The sequence below is a fragment of the Equus przewalskii genome, chromosome 9, assembly GCF_037783145.1.
Source record: "Equus przewalskii isolate Varuska chromosome 9, EquPr2, whole genome shotgun sequence".
Classification (NCBI taxonomy): domain Eukaryota; kingdom Metazoa; phylum Chordata; class Mammalia; order Perissodactyla; family Equidae; genus Equus; species Equus przewalskii.
The window spans coordinates 16747213-16773511 of NC_091839.1; the positions used below are offsets into that span (position 1 = coordinate 16747213).

The 26299-nt window shown below is 51.7% G+C and overlaps 1 protein-coding gene across 8 annotated transcripts in view; it reads right to left on the bottom strand.

The window, feature by feature from the left end:
* The window catches only part of ZC3H4 (zinc finger CCCH-type containing 4), a 39578-nt gene extending 22199 nt beyond the window's left edge, over positions 1–17379 (bottom strand). For 2 of the 8 annotated variants that reach the window (XM_070633071.1, XM_070633065.1), the window contains exons 1-3: positions 17090–17379; positions 1130–1349; positions 729–839 (exon numbers count right to left, since the gene is read on the bottom strand). In XM_070633071.1, the coding sequence (XP_070489172.1) occupies positions 729–839; positions 1130–1349; positions 17090–17250 (492 nt within the window). In that variant the 5' untranslated portion in view covers positions 17251–17379. The other 6 variants (XM_070633067.1, XM_070633068.1, XM_070633066.1 and 3 more) reach the window with 6 other exon arrangements.
* Positions 17380–26299: the final 8920 nt, after the last annotated feature.

Consider the following 26299-nt stretch of genomic DNA (forward strand, 5'->3'; position numbering starts at 1 on the left):
TTAAATTTATGTTTAAGCCCAGCCACATAATAGGATAAATATTTAACTTCCAACTCCATGACATTTGAGATAATGTCGAGATAGGTTACTCCCTTAACCATTTCATTCTCTTGCCAATTTTCCACAAAAGGTCATTTCTCAACAGTGGAAAACAGTCAGCTACGACAGGGACAACTCAGCATCTTTCTTGGGGACAAGAGACATGCTGAGTCCTGCCAAGGACATGAGAAGAGGTCTTAAGAGCACAGCTTATTGGGCTGGCCTGGGGGCACAGTGGTTAAATTCGCGTGCTCTGCTTCAGTGGCCCAGGGTTCGCAGGTTCGGATTCTGGGTGCGGACCTACACATCATTCATCAAGCCATGCTGTGGCGGCATCCCATATAGAGAATAGAGAAAGACTGACACAGATGTTAGCTCAGGGCCAATCTTCCTCAGCAAAAAAAGTTTAAAAATTAAAAAAAAGAGCACAGCTTATGGAGATGAACCACTAACTGGGTTCGAACCCCCGCTCCTGCACTTCAGAGCTGGTTTAAGCTTTCAAAGACTGAGTTTCCTCCCCTGTCAAATGGGGATAAAAACGATACCTAATCGTGCAGCACTGAAATCCACGTACAGTGCCACGCAGAAGGGCCCAGCACAGAGCACGTGCTCTGTAAACACAGGCAGCTGTGCCAGGCCCAGCCCGTCCCTAGCCCCGTGGACACCCCGCCCTGACAGCAGGTCCTCACCGGCGCGTATGGGGGGCTGTACTCTCGGTACTTGCGGTGCCCTTTCTCACTGGGGCTGAAGTCCGAGTCGTCGGAGAAGTCAGAGAAGTCATCGCTGGAGGAAGCGTGGCGCTGCAACGACAGAGGGTGTGGAGTGAGCGACTCTGCTGCAGGCAGGCCACCGTGGCAGTCAGCCCCAGTACAAAGGGACAAAGACTGCCGGAACGTGCCAGAAGGGCTCTGTGCTCTCGGTGAAACACCTCTCCTAGGGGCATTTAGTGGCAATGGAGCATGAGCTAACAACTCATTAAAGAAAAGTCTTTATCCGATTTGGAGGAGGAAGAAACACTAAGAGTGCCCTCTGGCCTGAGGAGACAGGCTCCTGGCCAGGCCTTGTGGCCAGCGAGCCCTTGCGGCCCTACCTTGTGCTTGGACTTCCTCCTCTTCTTCGACCTCCTCTTCTCCTTCTCTCGCTCTTTCTTCCGCTTCCGCTTCAGCCTCCGGTGCGACTTCTCCTCGTCGGAATCGCTATGGTGCTTGTCTCCCTTTTCTTTCCGGCTCCTCTCGGGCCCTCCGGAGGTGTCCTGGGTCTCCTCGGCTCCGTCATCTTCCAGTTCACCTTCTTCCAACTCACCATCCTCCCTACAAACCAACCCCACAGCCAGCATCAACACAGGGTTCAGAGGCCACCTCTGGAGCTCTGCGCTGCCCGGGGCTGACGGCAGGAGAGGGCCCACTGCAGCGGGCGAGAGCCAGAGCCCCTGCGGGAGGCCCTGGGAGGACAGCCCTCAGCCTCCCGCAGACGGCCCGCATCTGCTCTCATCTAACCCGGCGGCATTCTAAAGGCACCGCCACAGATACTGGGCCAAACCTAAGCCAGTACTTCCCACGTGTTCCACAGGCCTAGAGTTCTGAGAAGCAGAGCGACGAGGCTCTGTGGTGAGATGCGCTGAGGAAACCCCCATCCTGGGGATTCACAAGGCCTGACGCCGGAACAGAAGTTCCCGGAAGTTGGAGTCAGGAAGCCTGCAGAGCTCTGCTTGAGAGCATTGCTGAAATGTACAGGACCCCGGAAGCTTCCTCTCTCAGGGAACGGACCAGCATCCCTCCCAGAGCACGGTGGCGCACAGTGGCCTGGGGTCACCCGCTAAGCCCCAGCCCTGTGGATGTGCCCTGTGAGCTGAGGGGGTGGCTGTGGACGGTGGAGAGAGGGCAGTGGTTCCAAACCAGGGCAGCCGGCGGATTCCGGGGCCCGACTCACAGGCAGGCCTGGACTGTGGCCCGAGGATGCCGCATGTATTTCACAAAAGCCCTGTGAGAACCACCTGTGAAGAGGCTCCGGTCCCCAGGATCCAACCCAGACACTCCTGAGGTCCTCACGTGACGGCTGTCAGAGGGCCCACGGGCGGGGTCACCCCGCCACCTGCCACTGACCCCTTGTTTCCCACCTGACTCCCTCACCTCCAGGTGGCCCTTCTGGCTCCCCATCCTACAGATTTCCTGAACTTGTCAACTCCCCCACATGTCACACAGTTCCCAGTACTTTAAAAATAAAAGCACTCGCAAAATGTGACAGATGCTGCCAAGAGGACATTCTAAACAGCTAAATATCTACAGGATGGGGTGGGGGTGAGGGGATAAAAAGGGTTAGGAAGGTAGCAGGTGGAAAAAGCATCCAGTTTTTGAGCCGAACCCACAGACACAGTTCTCACGAGCACAGGAGCTGGTTTAAAAAATCAATAAAAATTTTAAGCTTTAAAAAAGCTCCCCAAGTTCCTCAGGAATGACCAGGGGAAAGTATGTGTGAGAGCATAAAAAATCCTTTCCTTCTCGATTAACGAGGACCCAAAACCAGAACGAAGGTAATGCGGAGAGCAACACAAGGATCCCAGGACCCAAAGGGGCGACCGCAGAGGGAAGCGCTTGACGCGGGAACGGCCTCGGCGGCTGGGCTGGGCCTGGGGTCGCGCGGCACAAGCCATCAGGCGCCCGGCCTGGAGCCCCGAAGATTCTCCCGGGCTTTGTGGGGAAACAGCAAACTGATGACTTCTCCGAGGATGCTGCCCAGCCCGCTCACTCGCACTCCCTTTGTCCCCCAAGGCTGCTCCCCAAGGTCAAGCAGACGTTCCAGACGACCCTTTCTCTTAACTCTCGTTCTGGATTCAAAGGGGTCAGGCAGGCTTCAAACCCAAGTGGGCCAGTCCCGCGGACACCCTGGCAGAGGTCAAGGGCGGCTCTCACACACAGAAGGCAGGACACAAAACTCTTTGTGGCGTTTCCAAGGGAACAACACGGAGGTGGCCCACATGCACCTCGGGCTGTTTCCTCGTAAAGCGCCAGGCTGTCCTAGGCCGGCCACGGGAACACCCAGCACACTTCAGAGGCGGCAGCTTTCCTGGCAAGGGGGGCACCCTGGGGCTTGGGTGCGGCCCACAGAACCAGCCCAGGGATGGCCTCACCCACAGAAAAAGCGCCACCTGACTGGGGAAACTGGTTCTGGCGAGCTTGCCAACCCCAGGGAGGGGCTGTCACTCAGCTGCTGCCTGCCTTCGTGTGAGACGCCGGGAGGGTGGCTCCTGGATCAACACAAGGGCCTCCCTGATGGGAACACTGTGGGCAGCGAGGCCGCCACACCTCAGGAGACACAGACAGACAAGACAGACAGACACAAGGGAGCTGGGGAAGGCACACAGACAGACGGGAGAGGTGGAGGCTGGTACTCCATGAAGAAAAGCTAAAAACAGCACCACTCTGGGGCTGGCCCCGTGGCCGAGTGGTTAAGTTCGTGCACTCCGCTGCAGGCGGCCCAGTGTTTCGTCGGTTCGAATCCTGGGCACGGACATGGCACTGCTCATCAAACCACGCTGAGGCAGCGTCCCACATGCTACAATTAGAAGGACCCACAACGAAGAATATACAACTATGTATTGGGGGGCTTTGGGGAGAAAAAGGAAAAAATAAAATCTTAAAAAAAAAAAAAAAAGAAAAAAGAAAAAACAGCACCACTCTGCACACTTTAGCCTGGAAAGGAAAAAGCTGAGAAGGACATGGCGTAAAGCACCCGGAGTCCAGGCGGGGAGGGAGGGAAGGCGGGGAGACAAGAACCGCCTGGGCTCCCAGAGGCCCAGACGGAAGAGAACAAAGCCCAATAGCCACAGACCCTCCTGGACCCAGGAGAAGCCTGTCAGAGCCAAAGGGACAGTGGGCAACATGAGCCCTCTCATTTCAGACAAGAGGAATTTAAAGGGAGAGTAGCTGAAGGTGACAGAGAAAAAGCCAGAAGCTGACTCCTTGCCCTGACTCTCAGCCCAACCCTCTTCCTGACTAGGGGGGACGGGAAGGGATGGGGCGACCCCTCATCGACCGCCTCCTTGACGTCACAGACATGTCTGAGCACCTTCTGTTCCGCATTGTCCTCGTAGAAAGATACAGATCACAAGACAAGCCCTGGGACACAGGGCTGGGTGGCTGAGCCAGAGCCGGCTGGCATCCCCAGACACTCCCTCACCTCCGCCCGCTCAAAGGGCAAATTAGCCATGGCACAGGAGGCAGAGGTCTCGCCCAGGGTCAGCTGAGGCCTCCCCTCCATCCCCGTCCTGCGGCCACACGCAGGCCTGGACGAAGGTGGCCACTCCACATCTCATACCCCGGGGCAGGGGCACAAAGGAGCATCTGAGAAACTCCCAGGGCTTTAACTATTACCAAGGATGATTCTAGAAGAAAGCGTTTTCATTCCAAAGGACTTATCCAAGGCATTCAAATCCACTCTAGAGACTTCTAGCCCAAGAGGCATTCTCTGCATTACCTTATTCACAGCCCCAGGCACACCTGGCTCAGTGAGAACCTAGTGTAGGACTTTTTACAAAACAAAACAGAGCGAATACTTGAAACTTTCTTTCCCTAGAGTTGGGAAAAGCTGAAAAATAAACAGGATAAAAAAACCTGCTGGTGGGGCTGGCCCTGTGGCCTAGTGGTTAGGTTCGCACACTCCGCTGCAGGCGGCCCAGGGTTTCATTGGTTCAAATCCTGGGCGTGGACATGGGGCTGCTCATCAAACCACACTGAGGCGGCATCCCACATGCCACAACTAGAAGGACCCACAGCTAAGAATGTACAACCAGGTACTTGGGGGCTTTGGGGAGAAAAAGGAAAAAAAAACAACAAAAACCTGCTGGTGACTAATGGGATACTGGAGGGGACAATAGGACAGTGACGTTGGACTGACCAGTGCACTCCCCGTGCCCTCTGGCCACGTGCTCTCAAATCCTTCGGGGCCCTGGGCTAACCTCCGGTCTCCTGAGGGGGTCCCCTCTGCTAACACTGGCGACTCGCAGCTAAAGGTCCTGCAGGCATACAGGGTCTATTTCCGTCACACTCTCCTCAACAGAAAAAACAAGCAAGAAGATCAAAGCAGTGGGGACAGAGGTAGAAATCCTGTGGGCCACAGATCGACCTGCACACAGGCACTCTCCACAAAAAGGAACCAGGGGTAAGCGGTGCCACTTCACAGACCGCCGGCAAAATCCGTGTCAGAGTGGGATTAAACACCGAGGGAGCACGCCTAATAGACTGTGACATAATCCCCCAAGAAAAGTGGGGGAAGCCCCACGGCGCTAATCATTTCAATCAAGGCCTGCCAAAGCCTCTTGAGACAAGCACGCAGGAGACGCCGTGCACATCGGCCTGGGCAGAGACTGCTGTCCTCGCAGAGCCCAGCCTGGCAGCGCCCTGAGATGGCTGCGCCAGTCATCAGGGACAGGAAACCAACCCGCTGGGAGACGGGCTCGGAACTGGCGCCTGGGAGGAAATGGGAGAAGCCAACATCTTGCAGAGGCTCGGACCCGCCCTGTGCCTCCTGGATGGAGCTTTCAGCGCACTTAAGTATCCAATCGCAGAGCTGGGGAGGGCCAGCTCCTCTCAGATCTAGGTGCCCGTCCTGAGGAATGCCCACCAGGCCAACTCCACAGGGCACAGACGCGTACTGAGTTCACCATAGACCATGGGCTTGGCAAAAACAGAACTTAGTCAAGAAACCCCATCTTTCAAAGTCGGCCGGCCCCACCACCAGCCTAGAGGCTTGGGCACCGGGCTTCCTTCTGCAGACCAAGTACTCCGCCTTGCCCTCGCCAGTGCTCTCGGGAGACGCACCCGAAGCCTTGGTTTTCTCATCTGCAGAGCGGGATGGCTGTCAGCACCTGCCTCGAGGGATTGGGAGGAGACAGATAAAGGAGAGAGATGGATAAGGCCTCTGACATGGGGCGCAGGCAGGAAGTAAGTACCAGACGAATAGTGGTTTCTGGTTTTAAGAACCAGCTGGCATGAGCCCGCCTCTCCGTGGAAGCCCTGAACTGGCTGGAAGGCTCCCTGGGAAGCGATTTCTTTATGGAGCAGCTACCGCCACCTTCCCGTGGGGGCCACCGCTAACTGTGGCCCACCAGCGCCTGCTTCTCTTGGCCCAACCGTGCACGCGCTGTCCTCTGCCAACAAATGCCGCTGACGAGAGTGACACACCGACGTCTCCCCTTCCTCAGCCCTCACCTAGACGGGAACAGAAAGCTGCCAAGCGGCTGACCAGGACGGACAGGCACAGGCAGAGCCGAGCCCCGGGAAGAAGGGACAGAGGCCCCTTACCAAAGAAAAGCTTGGCAACACGGGAATTCTCTAGACGAGGGAGTTGGATGGAAGTTGAAAAGGGCCTGGGTTTAAGGATATACCTGGTCACACATACAAAAAAACAAAGAGAGAGAGAAAGAGGTAAAAGAATAACAAAAAAGATGGCAACTGATGGGAGCAGTGGCTATTACCTGAAGATCATGGGAGCCCTTGACAAGAGGCGGCTAGGTTAAGGTGAAGGTCAGGGTTATGATCATTAACTGCCCAAACTCTCAACAAATGGCCTGGGTAGGCTCTGAATGACCCATTAACTAGGGACAAAATTACAAAAATTACAAGGAGGCCCAGCCTCTTCAAATGTTCAACGACAGGTCTAAACGCAGAAGTCCAGGATCCCCAAAGCCGACCCTGCAGACTGCCGTTCACTGGGAGCTAAGGCCCAGGGCCTTTCCTCTAGAAAATCGGCTCGGGGCCTGCGCCTGAGGAAGGCCCCCCGACATCTTCCCTCGACTTAGGACGGGGGGAAGCAGCCATGGGGGGCAGGGGAGGGGACCTCACTGAGAGGTTTTCAGAGGCAGGAAATTCTTGAAATAAACCTCTGGGTCTCACACGTGTTTTTCAGTGTCCTTACTACCTAGGTTCATCGACCAGAAATCAAGAGCAAATGGGCTCTGTGGCTCCCTTCCCCTCAACATTCTCAGGGGTGGTCACAATCGGCTCTGTGACATCACACACTTCCACGGTAACGTGCCCACATCACGGACGGCGCCGGAAGAGCAAACACAAACCGACCATGGGAGAAGCCAGGCCTGACACCAGCGCCCCCAGACCCTCTTCAGTGCGAGCAGGACAGCTGCCTGGGGCCGGAACCCGGCTACAAACACCCCACCGGCAGAAGTCAACACAGGACACTGGAGAAACCCAAACTCGGACGGGATACTCGAGACACTAAGTAATTATTGTTAAATTTGTTAGGCATGATTATGGTTTTGTGGTTTTGTTTAAAAGAACCTTTAAGTTCACAGGGAAGAATTTACAGGTCAAATGAGATGAGATCTGGGATCTGCTTTAAAATACACCAGGGAGGGGGCGGCCTGGTGGTGTAGCAGTTAAGTGCGGTGGCCTGGGGTTCACCAGTTCGGATCCCTGGTGCTGACCTACGCACGGCTTATCCAGCCACGCTGTGGCAGGCATCCCACATATAAAATAGACAAGGATGGGCACAGATGTGAGCCCACGGCCAATCTTCCTCAGGAAAAAAGAGGAAGATTGGTGGTGGATGTTAGCTCAGGGCTAATCTTCCTCAAAAAATAAATACATAAAATACACAAGGGAGATGGAGGAGGTAGTGAGATGGACCAAAACTGGCAAAATGTATCTAAGTGTTGAAACCGGGTGATGGGTATATCGAGGCCCATGATACTATTTTCTCTTCTCCTGAATGTTGGAAAATTCCCATACTAAAAAGTAAAAAAGCAAAAAGATGCCCCAAGTGGGGACCACCCCAGCAAGGTGAGGACGCGCTGTCAAGGTCTTCAAGAAGTTCATCTCCCCAGCAGAGTGCTGGGGTCTGAGGCGGGGGCCCTCCCCGACCCCTCACCTCTCCAGCCCTGGTTTCCTCCACTGCAAAACCTGCCTGAGTACCTCAGGGTCTCAGCAAGTCCGAGAGCGGCAGGAAGTACTCATTACTAATATTCCATGCCAGGCACCGGGCTGCTAGGCTCCCCACCAAAACCCATGCGGCAGTGACCCATGAGCAGCCCCATTTTACAGACAAACTGAGGCTCAGCAACGGGAAGAAATCTGCCTGTAGGGTCACAGCAGGAAGCAGCAGAACCAGAACGCAAGCCCAGGACTTTCTGACTCCAGGCCCAGCTCTTAACCTCTACCCTCGAAACAACGAGAAATTACCTGAACAAGAAGAACTTACTAAACAGTCCAACTGATAAAAACAACTCCTGCCCTGAAATTTATAATCAAGTTGAAAAAAATAAGACATACGTACAGAAAACAGATTAAATGAAACAGTTCTTCGAGAGACGACACAGGGAGGTCCTAAGACACTGGGCCAGCTCCCTGAACACTGTGCGCCCCAGTTTCAACTGTGAAGTGAAGGCAGAGATGGAACTCGGATGGACGGAGTGCTCACGGGAAGAATTTCCTGAGACCATTTCAATCAAGTGTTTAGCACCAACCTGGCCCAGAACAGACGCTCAGGAGTGAAAGCTTTCGCTGTGCAAAGACACGAGGCCAGTTCGGTCCTTCTGACATCGACCAAAGGGAATTGGGACATTCAAAGATCTGACCAAAGACGTCTGGATGGTTAAGGGAATTAGGAGGTGCACAGAAAGGTCCAAGGAATCCTAGCGAAAAACCAAACAGGACTTAGCCCAAGATGGGCAGAGAGCAACGCCAACCCAAGGGAAGGAAATCCAGGGCAGCTAACAGCTGAAGGACTGCCTCAGCCCGCGTGCGCAGCGTCCACACTGCGGCCCGTGCAAGCACGCAAATCTCTCAGGCAGAACATTTCTACAGGGCTTCAAACAAGCCGACCAAGAAAAACCTGGCCTGCGAGAAGCAGCTCCCTGAGTCAGAAGTGTCGTTTTCTTCACCCCAGCAGCCACTCTTCCACTCCCACTCGCTCTGAAAACGGCTCATGTTCTTAATAAAGGTCCCTCTCTGGTCCAAGTTTCTCCTGTCAGATGAACTCTGAAATCTGCTTCTCAGCAACAGAGAGCTTCCTAACCACCTTCTCACGCCAACGATGCTTTGGATTGCCTAAAGCTGGAAAGATGCTGGTTTTCATCCAAGGAGGGCCGATTTCTATTATTCCAGAAAGAGAATCTAATCACTTAACTTGTGAACTAAGACTTTTCTTTGTTTATAATTTTTTCAGAGGAATCAATCTGGTTCTATTCAATGCACATTCAACCAAGACAAAGTATTAATACTTCCCTCTTAAAAGAGACCTGAGCCTAGGACCCTCAGATCTTGCTCATGTACCACTGCAGAATTCCTTGAGAAGCACTGCAATTATCTGTTTACGACCATTTGTTAACTTCCCGTCAAATGTGGGCTCCCGGAGGGTGGAGAGGAAAGAGGCTGGCAGCCGAGCCTGAGTTTCCAAGGGCCCAGCACAGGGCCGTCTGGACCAGATGGGTGCTTGGGATGCATTCTACATAAACACAGCATCAATCTCAGCTCCCCACACCCTCCCTGTCAATTTCACCAACACAGCCATTGGACCATTTCCCAGGCAGTAACCCAGATCGCTTAAGACTCTAACGAGGTTACTGAGGGGTTCTCTTTCGCTGAAAACTCCTTCAGGGAGTGTTTATTGAGGACTTCCTGATAGGCCAAAGGGCGAGTCACAAGAGCCCATATGGGATCAGGGCATCCAGCAAGCAGATGGACAAGGCGCCAGCCCACCCCCCCCAGGGATGCGGCCCGCCTCTGTCGCCAAGAGGCTGTGGTTCCCAGGACTGTTCTGGTGCCCTGTGCAACGGCAGGGCCTGGAATCCCGAGGAAATCTAAGCCCCGGTGTCTGTTAGGAAAATGAGGAGGGCAATAATCCAAGCCACCTGCAACGGACATTTAGCCAAAGTGACACTCGTGCCTGGGCCCGGCTCCCTAGGGTCAGGCCATAGCGGGGACGTGTTAGCTGCAATCCACTTCCGCACTGGGCTTGAAGAAGTCTCTGGTTACTAATGAATGAAAATCCCTTTGATTGAAAGGTTCCAAAGCCTGGGCTTGGGCCTCTACACCCACTGGAAGGAGAGGACCACGGGGAAGACGGAGCCCCGCCGCTCAGTGAGGGGCAGGAGCACACCCCTGCTGTATGCCCTCCTGTTCTCTCCCACCACTTCCGCCAACACAACAAAGAAGACCACAGCTGCCGGGCAGGCACACCAGGCACTGGGCACATACTGGCACAGGGGCCGCAAACTTTTTCTTTAAAAGGCCAAAGAATAAACATTCTAGGTTTTGCAAGCCACACAGTCACTATCTCAACTACTCAACTTGGCTCTTCAGCACAAAAGTAGCCACAGACTACATAAACGAATGGGTGTGGCCATGTTCCAACAAAAGCTTACTTAGAAACACAGGCTGGAGGGGCTGGCTTTGGCCCAACAGCCAGTCTGCCCACCTCTGTCCCACGTGCGGTGGCTTTCAAACCTGGACCTTGACCCCATACCTCCTCCTTTACATATCTCCCAAACAGAAGTTTCCCGAAGCCACATTTAACCTTTGCTGTACTCTGCTTTTTCTATCCTCTTCCATGCCTTGGTTTTTCAAATGCAGGAGACAAATCAATCAATGGACTTCGCAGCCCACTAAGGGCTGCAGGCTGCGGGCTGACAAGTAGGGCACCAGAGCCAGGACAGCAGAGGGGTGGAGAGCTGGGGCGGGGCCACAGCCTGCCTGGTTCTGTCTCGGCCTCTACACCCACTAGCTGACCTCAGACCAGTGAGCTCACCTGCCTTAGTTTCCCAGCACATAGGGCTGAGGTGAGCCACTGTGTGAGAATCACTCTGAAGGACCCCTCCCCCAAGGTCATCTGTGACCTTCACATGACAGTGCACAAGAGGCACTGTCACACCTTTGGGAAGGCCAGGAGACTGCCTCAGGAGCCGAATCATTCCTGAGTCACGCCCGGTCAGCCTGACTCCCATGTCCCCAGCCGATATCATTGCTCCACCAGAGGAGGGCCAAGCCCGATGTGGAGGCAACAGGCAGCATCCATGCTATATTCAGCTCGACGGCTCTGGAGCTCACGGTTTCTGGGACCACTCGACAAGGGCGAGTGGGACCAGGGCCCAGTGCCCAGCTGGCTGCGGAGCCAAGGTTTCTGATGGAGCTGCCTGCACTCCAGCCACTCAGCCTAACCCTACAATCCACTGAAGGCCTCTCTGCAACCAGGTCTCGGGAGCTGCAGCAGCAGCCACAGCCCCCTGAAGCTGCAGAAGGCGGGTGAGGCACCGCAGGAAACACAAGGCCCAGAGAGGGGGGACCAACCCTTGCCCGGCTCTAAATAAAGGCCTCAGGAGAGAAGGGCTCCTTGCACACCCTGCAAACCTTTCTGCTCCGAGAAAAGCACGAGACAAGCCTGGCGGCTGGACGAACAAAGCCTGAACTGACTTGCCCAGTCTCCGACCGGGGGCGAAGCCTGGAGCTGGGACAGACCTTGCTCACTCCTCTCAGAGGCTCCAGTGAGGGTAAAGGACTTGGCTGAGGTGCTGTGACTAGTTCGCAGCAGGCGAGGAGCTGAGGCCCTGCTTTCCCAGTTCTCGGGAGGCCTACCAAGACCGGAGCGCCGACTCAGATCCCAACTGCAAAAGACGAACACGGGAAAGCAGGCAGCCTGAGCTCAAGACTGTAGGACCGTTCCAGCAGCTATAACGAGGACATCGAGCCAGCAAGAAATGCCTTCAGATGGCTTCCATTTAGTTTCAACCCCAGCTGGCTCCTTGCAATTAAATAGGCTGACCAGAAACCTAAAAAATGAAAGATAGATCGACTTCCTCCAAAAACACAGTCATCACTCTTACTTGTGTTTACACACCAGACTGTCTGTCCTATTTGGAATTTTTCTCTGGCAGGGGCAACAGATGCCAAAGATTCCCTGAGCGCCGGGCACTGTGTGGGAGTCCTACACATGCCCCTTTGACCGCAATGACCCTGAGGACTGGCAGCTATCCTCAGGGCCCACTGCACATGGCGGGGAGGGCCAGCCGGGCCTGGCACCATCTTATCTGCCCCCCGAAGCCCACAGTGTTCCTTCATATCCTGTTGCCACCTCCGACGTTCAAAAGATGTCACCACTTGCCTCACAAACAGGGAGCTGAGTCACCAATTCACACAGATACGAAATGACAAGAAAATACACACGAGAAAGATCCTCTAGCCAGAGCAATTCGGCCAGGAGAAGCCAACTATGCTTTGAGCAAATATCCTATGTTCTGCTAAAAAAAAAATGATTCTAACAGCAGGAGGCAACTACATCCACAGCAACCAAGAGGCCAAGTCTTCATTTTTGTCATCAACTGATTAACGGTCAGAAATCTTACAAACTGCCCACGTAATCGCCTATCGTTACTAAATTGACCCAGAAAGCCTCGCACCATGTCTTCAAGACAGCATCTTCACGGGCGACCAAAAGCAGAGGCCTACAGCAGAGACTGGAAAGTGAAATCCTCCAGGTCTGGCTCCCCTCAAACAATGAGTTCGACTTTAACTTACCCCAATGAACTTTACATGCCACCCAAACGGGCAGCTTTTCTACTCTTTCCATTAGGTTTTAATTATGAAACCGGCCTCAAACCGTTTATTCTGACAAGATTCCCTCCACCAATGAGCACACTGCTCCTCCGGTTCCTTGAATCAGCTTATTAAATACCAACTGCCAGAAATCTCAGAAACCATCTTTTTTTCTCCTATTGTCAGTAGTCATGTTGCCAAGGTAGAGGCGAGCGCCTTGCTAATTTAGAAACTCAGCCATTACACGTCTATTTGTTCTGAATTATTGTCTTCTGTCACTCAAGCTGCTAACCTGAGTGAGAACCAGTCGCTCTGCGACTAGAAGATAATTAATTGTCCGTGGGGACCAAAATTAGGTTCTCCGGAATATGGTTTGACCTAAAGCTATCCACGGAGGAATGGAAATGGTTTCACTAGCAATTTCCACCACAGGTATTTACTGTAACTGGATCTGGCCTACACAACGAGATGGTTCTAGGAACTCGAGCTACAAAAACGTAACAAAAGTGAGCAACAAATAACGCAATGCTGAGACATCCCTTTCTCCCCTACCAGGGAAGCAAAAAGATCTAAGAGAAACGAGCAGAGGTGGAGGTATTATTAAATGATAAATGACTGAATCAGCCTAATATGAAATTGTCTACATTGAAGCGGATGGAACATACAAATTCAATTATTCACCTCTAACTTGCCAGGTAGTCAACAGCCGGGAAAGCCTTCACTTGCACAGGTGCAGAACAATTTCCCCTTGGGATCAGCCCTCCTGGCTAAGGAAAAGCCATAGAAGTGGCTTTCTAAAAGAGCCAGCTCTACTTAAAAAAAACTGTAGCTTGTCAAGAGGCAAAAAGTTAAACTTTCAGAGCAAAGTGAAACCCTATCTGGGAGGCAGGACAGACTACGAATTAGAAAGCCCTTTCGGGGAACCATTTTTTGTGCTTTCTTTTGAAGAGCAAATTTGAGGGGAGTGAAAAATAAAGGGGTTTTATTTCCAGAATATCCATGTTTTCCTGGTCACATCTGATTCTGTGTCTACTGGGAGATTTTTATTTGCTTTCAGATTAAAGCTCTCCCCAGAGAATATAAAAATTTTAAAGATTACAAGTGTGTGAGAGTTGCTGTTAAATCAGGGATTCTGAGTGACACCCTTTTTTTTTTTTTTTTGCAACATCCATTAATTTCAATTTTACCTAATAATGGTACATCAGTTTGGGGGGAAAAAAAAGGCAGTACTGTGACATTTCAAAAACAAAGACTCCTAAAGTACAGTTTGACATAATTACTGAGGCTTCTTGGATTTCATGGATGACATTGCTTTGAGAACCAAAAAACAATAAACCCTTGTGTTGATATGCCTGAGCACTTTTTTTAAATGTTTGGGGAAATATTTTTAAATTCAAGGGGCGACAGCTAAAATTTTCATCTACAAGAGAAATCCCATTTCCTCAACCTCTCATGTTAAAAGTAAAGTTAAATAACCATCCTTCTGCAACCTAGGAGCCCTCGAAACTTGGAAGGGCCATCTGTTAGCATTCAGTTTTTGCACTTGGCTCCTGGAGGAGGAATTTCACAAAGGATGGGAAACTTCAAATAAATGCAGTTCATTTTCGGTTGGCCCTGCGCACTGGATAATGTGTCAGTTGGTGCTTCAGACATTTTTGCAGGATACTGTCCTGCGTGGACACTTCTTCCTCCCACAACTGTATTTCACACACCTATGATCACTTCACGGACTTAAGTTGTGAACATATCGAGAGGAAGAACAAAACGTGGCCCACTGAACTGCCGTTTACATGTATCCTCATCAAAATGTGAGTGAACGTTTTTTCCCCCCCCTTAAGAGTGGAAAAAAAGGAAACAGGAGCTTTTGGAGGGAAAGAGGGCTGTGTGTTAAAAAGTTCTCTCTGAACAAAGTATGTCAGGGACCAAAAGTGGGCAAGAGGGAAAACTGAACTGCAACGTGTTTCGTCTTTTAAACGGCACTTATGCTTGTAAAACACATCAGAAGTACAGTGTTTGGTTCTGCAAGTCATTTCTGTGGCTGTTTTCTCCTTGTCGGTGTAGGAGGGGGCGCTGGGGGCTGGAGGGAGTGCTCCTCCACCATGACTGGGCGTGTAACACGTTTGCATCAACTTTTCACGGTCAGGCATGTGCTTTCGAACAAAGAACAGTGGAGACAGGGAGAGGAGACTGGGGCTTGACACGTTACAGATTTGGTGCTTAAACAGTACTTTACAAATGACTTGCTTAATTTAAACGTCCATCACCATACGAGACATTGGAGTCAAATGGGAAAATCCAATCTACTTGAACCACAGTCCTTTCTGGGGGGGGAGTGGGGGCAGGGGGGGAGGGAGAACATTAACTCGAATGCCAGTATCATAAACCAAATTCAGTAACCTTGTCTCCTGCAAATGGACTTGAAGCATCCACTTTCTTCAAAGACGAAGGCTGGAGACAAAACAATGGACTGAAATGGAAAGAGGCTTGAAAATAGTCGGGCCTTTTACATAGGTTTTTGTCATGTTACAGTAACACACTTTTTTTTTTTTTTGAGAAAACTGTGTACGTCAAATTAAAAAAAATTAAACATCGAAAGGATGTGCAAGTCTAAAAGGGCTCAACAGGGTTAGAATCCTGATTCGAACATATCAATTCACTGTCTCAAGCATCACTTTGGTCTACAGGCGAGGAAGGCAGGCAGGAAAGGGACAAAAAGAGGGAGATAATTGAATTACTCAATAAAAGAGGCTACTTACCATCCCAACCCATTGTAAGACATACACTTCTGACATAAGAGAACTCCTTAGAGGTCGAATAAAGCGTGTAAGCACCTCTGAGTAATGCACCTGCCCCAGAGGGGCCCGGAAGCCCAACGTGGGCTGAGCGAACAGACCTTTGCTAATCTGTTTATTTCCTTGAACTGGAGTCAGGCTGCGATGGGCTGCGATTCCCAGGACGATACATTTAATTAGAACAAAACAGAACAAAACAAAAAAAAAAAAAATTTTTTTGTAAAAGCTCACCAAACTGCTGCACTTGTGTCTCTGAATGTGGGTGGCATTTCTTTTAAAAGGCAAAGTATGGTCTGTGAAGGAGAAAGGGAAAAGGGGAGGTGGGAGCGGGGAGAAGGGGCCGAGCGGCCTGGCGGGGAAGCCCTAGCTCAGAGCCCCGTCTCGGGAGGGTCCTCAGCGACTCCCCAGCCCGGGCAGCGACCCGGCAGCCATCTGTCCAGCGCGTTCTCTTCCCCTCCCCACCCCCACGACCTCCTAGACTCGCTTTCCTGCCGGCTGCAACCCTCCTTCCATGTCCAGATCCCCGCTCGAGCCGCCTCTTCCCCTGCCCCACCAGGATCGGGGGGCGAACGGAGCACCCCAGCCTCGTGCTGGAGCAGGGGAAGCGGGGGCCCCTGACCTCGCCCTGAAACGCGCCGGGCAGGCCCCTTTATCACCCTCTAGAGAAGGGCGTGGGGCGAGCCCCTTCCGCACTTAATACGGGGTGGGGGTGGGGGGCTCCCGTTCAGTCCCTGCCGAAGCACGAGACAACCTCGTTTACTCGCCCGGAAGGGATGGCGCCCCATTTTAGCCCCAAAGAGGAGGGAACCCCATGAGAAACAGGACCAACTTCCTCTCCTCTCCAAAGCAGGGAAACCAAACCTCCCCCGCGCCCCCCCCCCAAAAAACGCATCACCTACCTACGAAAAGCGAGGACCCCTCCCTTTAAGGAAAAAACATGGGGAAGGGTCTTCTCCCCCCAAATCAGGCAGGGGCTTCCATCACAGGGGCTCAAGATCCCCCCACCCACCCATTTTGCCCGCTAGGGAATAACTAGAAAACACCTCCCGCCAAAAAAAAGTGCGAGAGCCCCCACCCTAAGGACCCCCCTCCCCGGGGAAGGATGGAGAAAGGACTGGACGAACCCCCACTTTCTGCTTAAGAAAACCAGGGTGCCTCTCCAAGTAGGGCAGGGCGCACCTCCCCCAGGAGAAAGGATACTGCCGGGGGCTGGGAGACCCCCCCAACGCCAAACCCCTAAGAGCGGCTGGTGGCTCGAGATCCCCCCAAAAGGGTCCGGGAGCCCCTCCCCCATCCCCTTCCCCGAAGCCAGGACACGGGCGGGCGGGCCCGTGGCGGCCGGCTCCGGGCGCAGGGGCCACCAGGACCCCCGCGGGCCTCCGCAGCGCCCCCCGGCGCCCCCTCCCCAGGGCGGGCGGGCGGGCGCGGGGGGTCCGGGGGGCGCCTCCTCACCTTCCCCTCAGCATGGCGCCCAAAAAAGACAGAGCGAGAGCGAGGGAGAGCGGGCGAGCGCCGCGAGGGGGGGGAGACGCATGAGGCCGGGAGAGAAAGCGAGCGAGAAAGAGCGAGCGAGCGAGAGACACCCACCGACCCCGCCCTTCCTCCTCCTCCTCCGCCGCCGCCGCGGCCCGGCCCAACATGGCGGCGCCCCCCTTCCTCCTCCTCCTCCTCCTCCTCCTCCCCCCGGGGACGCTGCCCCGGCCGGGCCGGGGGCCTGACCTGTCGTCAGGGAGCGGGAGGCGGTGGTGGAGGAGGTGCGGGGCGGCCGGGCAGGCGTCGGGGGAACACGGAGGAGGCGAAGGCGCTGATGGCGGCGGAGGCGATGGCGGCGGCGGCGACGCTGATGGCGGCGGCGGGGGGGTCCCGGGCGCGGCCTCCATCGTTCCTTGGGGGGGAGGGGATGTTAATGCACGAAAAAGGACTGCTTGGGCGTGGCGGGAGGGGCACACTTCGGCTCTGAGGGCCCCTGACAGGCGGGGGGCTGTTTTGTATCGGTTTCGGAATCACCTCCGCGCCGACCTCCGCGTAGGGCGCGCGGCCTAGGCCTCGGCGGGCCGCTCGCCGCCTGCTTTCTCCGCAGCCCGCCCCCGGGGTCACACGCTCACGGGCGCGGGGCCCTCATCGGGGCGAGAGAGCCCCCCGACACCCGCCCCCCCCCGCGGGCCCGGGGGCGGGAGACCCGGGGGACACGGACACTGGTGGGTGGTTGGGTGTAATGAGCGCGGGCCGCGCGCAGTGGAGCAAGCGAGGGGGAAGGGGAGAGGAGGAGAGCGAGCGAGGAGGGTAAAAAAAAAAAAACAAAAAAAAAGGATTTGAGGGAGAGACGAAACGGGCCGCGGAGACGGGCCGACTGTCTGTCTGTCTGGCCGCCCTGGGTGCCCCAGCTGCCCGGCCCCCGCCGCAGTCAGAAATTCACACAAAATGGCGGCCCGGCCTGAACGAGCCGAGAGGCTGCGGCGGGAGGAAGGGCGAGGTGGGAGGGGGAACCGGGAGGCGGAGGCCGGGGCCGCGTCACGTGGAGGAGGGGGGGCCCGGGCCGCGCGCCCGAAGGGCGGCGGAAAGAGCCGAAGGCGGAGACTGAGGCCGAGGGGAGGCGGAAAGAGCCGAAGGGAGCTGAGCGGGAGACGGGGAGCGGCGGAAAGAGCCGAAGGTGGCAATGGGGGTGTGGCCAGAGAAAGAGTGGGAAGCCCCCGGGAGCCGGAAATAGCCGAAGCGGATCGGGACGAGGGCAAAAAGTAGGGATCGAGATGATCCGGAAAGAACGGAAGGCGGCGTCGGGTGGGTGGCAGGAGGGGATACAGTGGCAAGAGGCCGGGCGGGGTGACGGGATTTAGACAGAAGGAGCTGAAGGGCGGGCCTAGGGAGGCGATTAATTGAGTAAGAGACTTTGAGGAATTCACCCTAGAGCAAGCGGGAAAAGCTGGAAATTGCTAGTTTGAAGGAAGGCGGGAAGAGCCGGAAGGTGTAAGTGGGAGAACGAGAGGGAAGGAATTCGGGCTATGGAGAGAAAAAAAATAACCGAAAGCCGGAGGCCGGGTGCCGTGAGTCGGAGGTTTCCGGAGAAGGGGAGGATGGAGCCAAGGCGGTCCGGAGATGACGTCATTAGAGACCTCGGTCGATGACGTCATCCCTGGGCGGTGCGAGAGGGGAGGGCCTTGGTGGCGCTTTGGGGGCACTTTGAGTACCTGGAGCGTGGTCCGTGGAAGGCTGTCAATAAATGCTCGGCTCGGAAGCGTTGACCTGGTTCAAACAATATACAAACGTAAAACCTTTTAACCCGCACGGCTATGCTAAGGGGAGCTACTGTTATTCCCTTTTAATGGATGCAGACTGAATCTCGGGGTTTAATTGGGTCAAGGTCATAGGATTAGCAGTAAGGAGCACCGTAAGATTTTTTTAATCAGAGCTGGCCTTCCATTGCCTCCTGCAAAAAATTTATCCAGTCCTATCTATGTCCGAGGATCTTCGTTCCAGGCTTTTATGAGCTCCTTGTATGTTGCCAAGCCCTGTGATGGGCAGTCGGAACGTAGTTTCTAGATAGAACTTAAAAACCGATAATGCCGCAGGGGAAAGAAACTGGAAATTAGAAGAAAGAGGGGCTCCTGTTATATTGGGGGGGAGGGTTGTTTAAGTTAAAACATGAAGAAGAAGAGAAAGTTCCAGGCAGAGGAAATAGCTTATTTCAGGCCCCGACAAAGGCAAGGACGACTTAGATTCCAGGAACTGAGAAGAAGCCCGTGTGAGTTTTTTCTCGTGAGAGAGGAATCTGGAGGCGGAGGCGCCGGATCACCTCCTGATATATTGATTAACCCTACTGTAAAAGAAAAAAGTGTCTCAAACCTGGTCTGGAACACACGCTTTTACAGTGTCCTTCGGGGAAGAAATTAGCGTTCCTAATAAAATACTTAAGACGTTTTCTAATGAATTTTGATGGGATGAAACTCGTTCTGGGAAACTAGTGGCCCAGCCAGTTGACAGCTGTCAGTCAACTGCTAGTCAAGAATCTCCTGATGTTGAACTAGATCATCTTTTCTTTCTGGATCTAGTCTCTAGTCTAATGATGGTTATTTAACCATTCTTTTCTGTAAAATGTCCCTACCAAGAGCAAGTCTTTGGCTTACAAGAGACCATTATTCCTTGCAGGCGTGATTGTAATAAAATGTTGGCACGTGCTCATAACTCAGTTGTTCAAAAAACGTTTCTTTAACACACCAAGAGCTAGTAGAGGGGCCGGCCCGGTGGCGCAGCAGTTAAGTGCCCACATTCTGCTGCTCAGCAGCCTGGGGTTTGCCGGTTCGGATCCCGGGTGCGGATGTGGCACCACTTGGCAAGCCATGCTGTGGTAGGTGTCCCACATATAAAGGAGAGGAAGATGGGCATGGATGTTAGCTCAGGGCCAGTCTTCCTCAGCAAAAAGAGGAGGATTGGCAGTAGTTAGCTCAGGGCTAATCTTCCTCAAAAAAAAAAAAAAGCTAGTAGGGCAGGGTTGTGAGAATGGAAAGGAAAAATACTGTGTGTCATTATGTGTAATTGTGAAAGATGCCATTCTACTTCTGTGCTTTGATTTCTGAACCTTATGAGTTCTAGTTATGGACGAAACAACTCTAGCTGAGAATATAGACCACATCTAGAGGACAGCACCCTGTCCTTTCAAGCTGTGGTCTCCAGCTGGCACCATCTCTGAAGCTTCAACAGGCCGTTCCACAATTCTAGGGGGCCATCTGCTTTAAGTCATGAGAAAAATGGAAAGACCAGTGAATCCCATCGGGCAAGATTTCTCCATGCTTTTTCAGTGTTATACTGGAACGTTATCTACCAAACCCCTCTGGCATTCTAGATTTTACTCTGTCTGACTTACCATTTAATTGTCAACTAGGGTCCAGACTCGATAAAGTTATGGAACATTCTCAAGTTTAAAATGATTTTCCTCTGGTAGAAAACACAACCCTGAGGGGCCGGCCCAGTGGCACAGGGGTTTTAAGTTCCCACATTCCACTTCAGTGGCCCGGGGTTCACCGGTTCGGATCCCAGGTGTGGACCTACACACTGCTTATCAAGCCATGCTGTGGCAGGCGTCCCACATATAAAATAGAAGAAGTGGGCATAGATGTGAACTCAGGGCCAGTCTTCCTCAGCAAAAAGAGGAGGATTGGCGGCAGATATTAACTCAGGGTTAATCTTCCTGAAAAAAAAAATAAACAATTAAAAAAATTTTTTTAAAAAGAAAACAGAACCCTGAAAGACATTAACCAGTTTTGTATCAAATTTTCCAACCCAATTCCAGCATTCGTTTTTCCACTGTCTACACGTGTGAGTTTCTCAGGTCCTCCTTGAACCATCTTTATTTTTCCTCTGGTTCCCTCATTGAGCTAAATAACATCTTTGACACACGCTCACAGTGTTTTGTATGAGGGTCGTGTTTAAATTTTTAAAAATTACACTATGAAAACAAAAGTAAAGTCCATGGATGGTAATGTTGGCAGAAACAGGCCAAAGCGGGGGGGGGGGGGGGGGGAGGGGGGGGCGGCGCGAAATAACCCTAATTCCCCAGCAAGTGATTATTCCAGTGAAAGCAAATTGGCCACCTTCCCATTGGAAAGGATCCACAGTAATCGATCTGCCCACAGTGGCTGGAAAGTGGGACACTGGACACGTGAGACCTTATTCACACAACTACTTGAGCCTTGAGGACCCTCTCGAGTTCAGTCCCCAACATACTATTTCCACGTGATGATGAGGTGTTGCCGGGTCTGCCCACTTCGTCACTTGGTGCATCAGATAATGCACGGTTACCTGAGATCTTTGCGGCCAGTCGTTTGGTCTTCATAGAACCCACAAATATGCCAAGGGCTAATTCTCAGAACAAGAGGAATCAATTATCAAAGCGGTAATGACTTTTTATAATTCCCCAGGGTTGATGCCTCCCAGGCTTACAGAGGTCCATGGACTAGCCCTATCTTTTTTTTCTTTCATTCCTTTTTATTGAAGAATACCATACATACTGAAAAACTTGTAATCATAGGTATCTAGCTTGATACATTTACACAAAGTGAATACAGCATGTAGTCACCTAGATCAAGAAAGAGAAAATTAGAAACCATCTGGGGTTCCCCTCCTGTTCCCATCTAGTCACTACCCCTGACCCAAACCTCTTAATCTTGAGTTCATATACCTGATGTGCAATAAGCTCACACGGCTGAGACATCAGTGCTTGGAGATGGAGAAAGGGTTGTTCAAATTGGCCATAAGAAGGCAGGAGGATAGGTTCTCTCAAATCCACCTTAACAAGAGAAGAAAGCAGGGGGTTTTATAGAGCTAAGGGGCTTGAGAAGGGGAGTCTGGGGAGAAACAAAGGCGGAACCCGAGTTTCTTTCACTCCAGCCCAGCCCTTAGGCAATCAGACTTGTGGCAGCTGGGGGTTGTATCTTCCTTGAAAGCATTCTTTTTCTTCTGCACAACAAGCTTATCAATCCTTGTGACCCTTGAGTCACTGCTCAGGTTAGACAAGAAACCAGCAAATTAACCAGAGTAACTGCTTTTCGTCTGTGCCTGTGTTGGGAATGAGATGGAAGGGTAATTATGTTCTGATCGAATATATACAGTAACCGTCAGGTACCCTCCTTCACCCACTCCAGGGTAATCATCCTGCTGACTTCTAACTGTGTAGAGTAATTTTGTCTTAATTTGCCTTAAGGTTGTCGTCCAAATGAAATCTGCACTATGTACTCATGTGTCTGGCGTCTTTCACTCAGCGTTAGATTTGTGGCATGTGGTTGTTCACTCATTGTCATGTCTGTGGAGTATTCCATTGTGTGACTAAGCCAAGTGTTTGTAATGAGGTGAAGCAACTGGAACTCTCCTATTACTGCTGGAGGGACTATAAATTGGTATAACGTGTACTGTGATTTTTTTTTTTTAAGGAAGATTAGCGCTGAGCTAACATCTGCTGCCAATCTTCCTCTTTTTGCTGAGGAAGATTGGCCCTGAGCTAACATCTGTGCCCATCTTCCTCTACTATATGTGTGGGACGCCTGCCACAGCATGGCTTGCCCTGCGGTGCCATGTCCACACCTGGGATCCGAACCAGCGAACCCCGGGCCACCGAAGCGGACCGCGCGAACTTAACTGCTGCGCCACTGGGCCGGCCCCTGTATTGTGATATATATGAAGAAATATATATATATTTGGTCTTTATTCCGGTATTGGGCACAGAGCTCCTAAAACCCTAGGAATTTCCTAAGTGGTAAGAGCTATAGATAAAGATGTATTTTCTTATTCATACAAGCCCCTTTCAACGACTCCAGAGTTGATGTTAATGAGGTGACTTTTGGAAAGCCACTGAAGATAGAAGCTGGTTGCCAGGGGAACCAACTAAGTGATCAGAGGGCTGGAACCTTCAACTGAACCTCTGGAGAGGGAAACTCTAGGGTGTGGGGGGAGATGGGGGGGGTGGCTGGAGCTTAACTTAATCACCAATGGTCAATGAGTTAGTCCATCATGCCTGCATAATGAAGCTTCCATAAAGATCCCTGACTGTGGGGTTCAAAGAACCTCCAAGTTGATGAACAAGAAAATATCCATGTGCCAGGAGGGTGGCCCGCTCCAAACTCCACGGGGACAGAAGTTCCTCTGCTTGAGACCCTTCTGGACCTCATGCTGTGCATCTCTTCATCTAGCTGTTCATTCATATCCTTTAGTATCCTTTATAATAAAACGATTATCTAGAAAGTAAACAGTTTTCCTAAGTTCTGTGAGCCCCTCTAGCAAATTAAAGGAAACAGAGGGATTGTGGGAACCTCCAATTTATAGCCAACCAGAAGCACTTGCAATGTGAGTCTGAAGTTGGGGTGGGCAGTCTTGTGGGACTGAGTCCTTAACCTGTGGGATCTCATGCTAATTCCAGCTAGATAGTGTCAGAACTGAACTAAAGTGTAGGGCCTCAGCTGGTGTCCCCCAGGTGGAGAATTGTTTGGTGTGGGAAAACCTCCGTGCATTTGGTGACCAGAGCACACAAGTATAGAGAGTTATAATAGAGCGCGGGAGAAACGCAGGAATTCTCTTAGAACATTTTGGAAAATGGCTTGGCAGTATTGACTTCAGCTGAACTTTTTTTTTTTTTAAAGATTTTATTTTTTTCCTTTTTCTCCCCAAAGCCCCCCAGTACATAGTTGTATATTCTTTCGTTGTGGGTCCTTCTAGTTGTGGCATGTGGGACGCTGCCTCAGCGTGGTTTGATGAGCAGTGCCATGTCCGCACCCAGGATTCGAACCAACGAAACACTGAGCTGCCTGCAGCAGAGTGTGCAAACTTAACCACTCGGCCACGGGGCCAGCCCCTCAGCTGAACTTTTGCCTGCACTACAACTTAACAATTCCACCCAAAAGCATACGAGCAACAAGTGCATACCAAAAGGCATGAACAAGGATATTCACAGCAGCACCATTTGAAATGGTCTCTAATTGGGAACCACCTGAATGCCCACCAATAGGAGAACAGACAAGGGAATTGTAGTGTGTTCACCCCTCTTGAGAATGCCTGGATTGCTAGGTTAGAAGACCCAATTGGCGGAGTCCTTGGCAATACATCTTGGACCTGCTGGAGAACTTTCTCTTGCACAGGGCCCCAGCAGCCTTAGACCTTTCTTTGCTGATGAGTGAGAGCAAATCTCCCAACCATGATACAAGTTGCGTCCAAAATTCCAAGAGAGCCACCAAACATTGTGGCTTTTTCTTACTCTGTGTGTGTGTTGGGGGGGGGGTGGGGACCAGGGGGAGGCTCAAGACTTAGCAACTTGCCCTTTTATTCTGAAAAAAGAAACTCCCCAAATTCCGCAATTCTTCCTCTGGACCTCTAAAACGTCTTTGAGCTGGCAGGTCCGTGTATTTCTCTGAGATGGAACTTTCTGTAACGCCCGTAAGTCCGACCCATGCTTCCAGGGTCCCTGTTTCTTTCTTCTCGTAGGGCATCATTGTTCTAGCAAAGGATTCTATTTCTCTAGTTCCTGGGGTGGCTCTAGGGCGGGTTCTTTGCACGATGGATGAGGAGGCCTTTCCAGAGAAGACATTACACAGTGTGAAAGAACCATCAGCTCCTGGCTCCAGCCTCTGGAAACACCTGGGGAAGAAGCGAGGAGACCATTGGCCAAAGGGAGGCGTTATGATGTGTGGGATCTTGCTGACCGCCAACCCAATAGCTGTTTCCTCTTTCTTCCTTGCTAACCCAACTCTGGATTTCTTGGAGAGATGGGACACAGTGAAGTGCAGGCCAGGAGATGATCATTGGTCCACCTGGTTCTCAAGGAGACGATGTCGCCCCCTCGAGGATATGTGGGAAATCATTGTGGGAAATTAATGAGTTTTTTTGGCTGTCCACTGGTTCTCAAGGAGAGAGTATTGCTCCTTTGAGGGGCGCTTTGGAAATTTGTGGGAGCTTTTTTAGGCATCCCAATAATGAGGGAGTTATTACTGGCACACAGGACAGGCACCAGGAATGAAAGGATGTCCTGCAACGTGATGTTGGTAATGAATGATCACCTAATGAACGAAGTTTATGATAGTTCTTAAATGATGGAAAGAATTGTTTATACTAAGTTATATTAAGCTGTAAAGCTAAACTTTTCCAGTTCTTTTGGAACTGTGTGCCTAGCAAAGTCATGGTAGACTCTGGGGGATTTATAAGATATAAATCATCACTTTTTGGGTGATGAAAAGGTTTTGGAACTAGATAGAGGTGGTGGTTGGACAACATGGTGAGCGTGCGTGCCACTGCATTGTTCACTCTCAAGTGCTTAATTTTCTGTTATGTGAATTTCACTTCAAGAAGAAAAGTTTAAAAACATATTCCCCCACATTTGAGGATATACGTTGGAAAATACATTAAATTTTCCCTATAAGCTTTAGAAAAGTATAAAGAGGTAGTGGGAAAAGCGGCCCTTTTAGACATTTACTGAGTCTAGAAATGCAGGAGAAAATAATTTGTGTTGGGCTGGCCCAGTGGCACAGCGGTTAAGTGTGCACGTTCCGCTTCGGCGGTCCGGGGTTCCCTGGTTCGGATCCCGGGTGTGGACATGGCACCGCTTGGCAAGCCATGCTGTGGTAGGCGTCCCACATATAAAGTAGAGGAAGATGAACATGGATGTTAGCTCAGGGCCAGTCTTCCTCAGCAAAAAAGAGGAAGATTGGCAGCAGATGTTAGCTCAGGACTAATCTTCCTCAAAAGAAAGAAAGAAAAGAATTTCTGGAGCACTTAGCTTCATTTTCATGGCTGTTTTTTCGCAAAGTGATCATTTTTCAAGAGTTATTCTGTACCCACAGGTAATAGCTCTGGTCACTCCCTAACCAATTACAAATGACTACAAGCCATGGGTCTTAGGGGTCACATTCAAGGTCAATATATTAACTAAGAAATCATTTAATGCTAAGGCTCCCTTTTAGCTCTTCAAAATAGTTCCACTCCTGGGGCTGGCCCCATGGCTGAGTGGTTAAGTTTGCGCGCTCTGCTGCAGGCGGCCCAGTGTTTCGTTGGTTCGAATCCTGGGCGTGGACTGGCACTGCTCATCAAACCACGCTGAGGCGGCGTCCCACATGCCACAACTAGAAGGACCCACAACGAAGAATATACAACTATGTACCGGGGGGCTTTGGGGGGAAAAAATAAAAAAATAAAATCTTTAAAAAAAAAGAAAATAGTTCCACTCCCTTTGTTTTTCAGGTCCGTGTACATTTCAGGTCGATAGTATAAGGCAACTCAGCATGTGTTTATTTCCAAAGGTTCGTCCAAAAGATACTTGATATAACCCTCTGCTGCCCAGCCATTCCGTGACCTCTAAACGTCTTTCCTGTGCAGAGGTCATTTGATCCTGTCATTGGCATCTTTCCCTGAGGTCCAGAAGCAGCACAGTGGAGTCTGATAGCTGTGGATTCAGAACTT